The sequence below is a fragment of the Gavialis gangeticus genome, unplaced genomic scaffold (assembly GCF_001723915.1).
Source record: "Gavialis gangeticus isolate Ggan-Ray unplaced genomic scaffold, GavGan_comp1, whole genome shotgun sequence".
Taxonomy (NCBI): Eukaryota; Metazoa; Chordata; order Crocodylia; family Gavialidae; genus Gavialis; species Gavialis gangeticus.
The window spans coordinates 50,963,362-50,966,519 of NW_017728995.1; the positions used below are offsets into that span (position 1 = coordinate 50,963,362).

Genomic DNA, 3,158 nt, shown 5'->3' on the forward strand with positions numbered 1-3,158 from the left:
CGGGGGGGGGGGGGGGGGGGGTGCGCGTGTGCGTGCGTGCGTGCGCGTGTGGAAGCGCGAATCTAGGGGTGACAGGATCTCTGTGCTGCTGGGAAGGTCCTTTCCGCCCAGGCTCCGTAGATTTCGCTTCCATTAAAAACAAACGCTAGAACGACCCAAGATCAGGGCAAGGTGGAAAAAGTCCCCTGCCCCCACCCCGATATGCAATAAAGGCGCCCCGGGTGAACAAAGGGGCACCCTTCCACCCTGCCACCTTCTCCCCACACGTGACTCGCATTGTTTTTATTAACATTCTCCCCAGGAGCCAAGCGTTGACTCCGCTGCAGAAAAAAAACGCCGCAAAATTCAATTTGCGAAGCCAAGTGCAGGCAAGAGCCTGTTGCTTGTCCGGGGATTTGTCCTCAAAACCTTGGGGCCTCAGTCCCCAGACAACGCCCCCCCCCTCCCCCCCGGAGAGCAGGGCAAGCCGGCTTGGCTAAGGACCTGCACCCACGCCAGGCCTGCACCCTCCTCGCACCCTCCGCAGAGCTGGAGGGAGAAGGCCTTGGAAAAGTATGGAAACAGGCCTTAAAAAGGCCGTGCTCTTCCTCCCGGGTGGAGAGATTAGACTCGTGCCCCTTCCCCCAGGAAGGCAAAGACCAAGATTTCCCGGGCCCTTTGCTGGGAAAGAGCAAAACGGAGCGAAAAGCGAAGAGAGGCAGGCGGAGGGAAGTGTGCAAAGCCATCACACGCCGCCCAGCGCGCTGGGGCAGTCCCAGCCCCGAGGCTGCTGGGCGGCAGGGGCCGGCGCCTCCGCTGAGCCCGGGCTGACTTCCACCCCCGGCGGCGCCAGCCCCTCGGCGACCCTGCTGCGGGCACTGGCGGCAAGTGCAACAGGTGAAAGCTGCAGGGCGCTCCCCTGCTCGCACACGTGCCGCGGCGTGGGGAACAAGCTGGTTCCGCAGCGAGGCGGGCTGGGCTCCCCCGGAGCCGCACTGTCCCGGCGCGTGTGTCCGTGTCGGAGCGCGTGTGGAGGGGGTGGTCGGAGCTCGGCTTGGCCCCACTCACAGCACCTAACTCCCTCTCCCCCTTCCTCTTCCAGTGTCCACTCCGCTAGGCCAGGGCAGAGTCAACCAGCTCGGGGGAGTTTTTATCAATGGCAGGCCTCTCCCCAACCACATCCGACACAAGATAGTGGAGATGGCCCATCATGGGATAAGGCCCTGTGTCATCTCTCGCCAGCTGCGTGTATCCCACGGCTGCGTGTCCAAAATCCTCTGCAGGTACCAGGAGACGGGCTCCATCCGGCCGGGGGCCATCGGGGGCAGCAAGCCCAAGGTGAGGAGATGAGCAGCCCAGCACCTGCGGGGGCAGGGGGCAAGGGGCCGCTCCAGTGCCCGGCCTGGCTGGGAGGCGAGGGTGCGCAGCCCCTGGCAGGATGGGGCCGGGGAGCCAGGAGCTGGAGTCGGGGTAGATGTGGCCTCGGATCTGCCGAATCTGACTCGTGTTGGCAGGCTTTGTACCAGGGCCGCATGAGCTCGGGGTGCTGGAGAGGGCAGCCCGGGTAAGGGCACGGGCAGACCCTGCTGGGGCAGCGCAGGATCCAGCAAGCTTCTCGCTGGACGGGGTGAGAAGTGCTCTCACCACTGCGCCTGAAACACACCGGCTTTAATTTCATTTATTTTTAAAATCACTTATGGAGCAAAACGCTTCTGGCCTGAGCCAACCACCTACATGGGGCCGCTCCAGGGCCGTGGCACTTCTGGGGAAGGGGCCGATCAAGGGCTCAACTGAAGTCAAAGCGCCTGTCCAATGGGTCAGGGTGAGACTGGAAAGGATCAGGTCCTTTATTCCGGAGTGTTGCTTGGGTAGATCTCGAGTAACAGCCTGCCCACCGCTCTCTCTATTTCTCTCTGTTTCTCGGGGTCTGTCTAACTTGTCTTCTGAAAAGCTACTCGCATTTATACACACATGCCAAGGAAGAGTCGACCCGCGGTTCACAGACCAGTGCAGATCCCTGCAGAAATCTCAGCCCGGTCGCATGACTCCGGATCGCATCTCTTTCCCCTAAACAGCTCAGGGTTTCTTTTGCGTTTCTCAGGGACGTTTCCCATCTGCTGCTCCCTGGAGTTGGAAAGTTTCTGCGCGGAGGGCTGGCGGAGCCCTGTAGCCTGCCGGGCACGTCGTGCGCCGCGCCGGTCCCAGCCCGCCCTGCCCCACTTAGCGCGAGTCGGGCAGCCAGGAGAGGGCTCGGGGCGCGCGTTTGTCCGGCTCTGTTGCCGCTCTGCGGGCGGATCCGCACGGTCCTGCTCCGTGCCTCGCTCGGAGCTCCGGGGGGCTCCGGCTCTGCCCCTCGCGACTGCTGCCTTCGCAGCGCTGCCGGGGCATCTCTGGCCTGGCCCTGCCCGCAGCCTGTGACTCCTCCGGGACGGTTTCAGGACTCGGGGCATCGCGCCCGCTTCCTTGGTCTCCCCGCGACTGCTCCCTGGGCACCAGCGCCCTGTGCTCCTGCCCTCCTGTCCTTTGATCTCGGCGGCCCCGAGTCCCTTTTAAAAGCAGACGAACTAGATCATTCCGGGGGTGGGTCTCTGCGGCTCCCGCAGCAGCTGGGGAAATCCGGAGCGACTCCGTTCAGGTGCGAGGAGTTACTCCGGGTTTCGGCGGCGGGACCCAGGCCTGTCCGGCTCCCCTGCAAACTCGGTGCCCGCCTGCTTTGTCTCTATTAAAGCAGGTGACGACGCCGGACGTAGAGAAGAAAATCGAGGAGTACAAGCGGGAGAACGCGGGCATGTTCAGCTGGGAGATCCGGGACAAGCTGCTCAAGGACGGGGTCTGCGATCGCAACACGGTCCCCTCAGGTACCGGGCTCCAGCCCCACTGCCCCGCGCGGGGCTACTGGTCGAAGCGCCCCTTCCCGCCCTCTGCTGGGGTGCGACCGCGGGATCAGCCTGGGATCCGCTGGGAAGGGAAAGAGGTTAACTTGAGCTCCTAAGCGGGGACAGCAGGGGCCCTGCTCCCCTGCCGGGAGCTGCGACAGGACCGAGGACCCCTGTGCTGTGCTGGCCGCTTGGTTTTTAACTAACATGAGCAGTAAAACAAAAAGCAGCTGCATCTCTGCCCCCCCTGTCCCCCCTCTTTGGGCGCCGGGGATGAGGACGCGGGGCACCGCACTGCGCGGG

At 63.8% G+C, this 3,158-nt stretch overlaps 1 protein-coding gene across 1 annotated transcript in view; it reads left to right on the top strand.

The window, feature by feature from the left end:
• LOC109287790 (paired box protein Pax-3-like) overlaps positions 1-3,158 on the top strand; it is a 17,765-nt gene that overhangs the window by 5,334 nt on the left and 9,273 nt on the right. The window contains exons 2-3 of the mRNA XM_019503077.1: positions 1,082-1,317; positions 2,708-2,837. Of these exons, the coding sequence (XP_019358622.1) occupies positions 1,082-1,317; positions 2,708-2,837 (366 nt within the window). The remainder of the gene's footprint in view (positions 1-1,081; positions 1,318-2,707; positions 2,838-3,158) is intronic.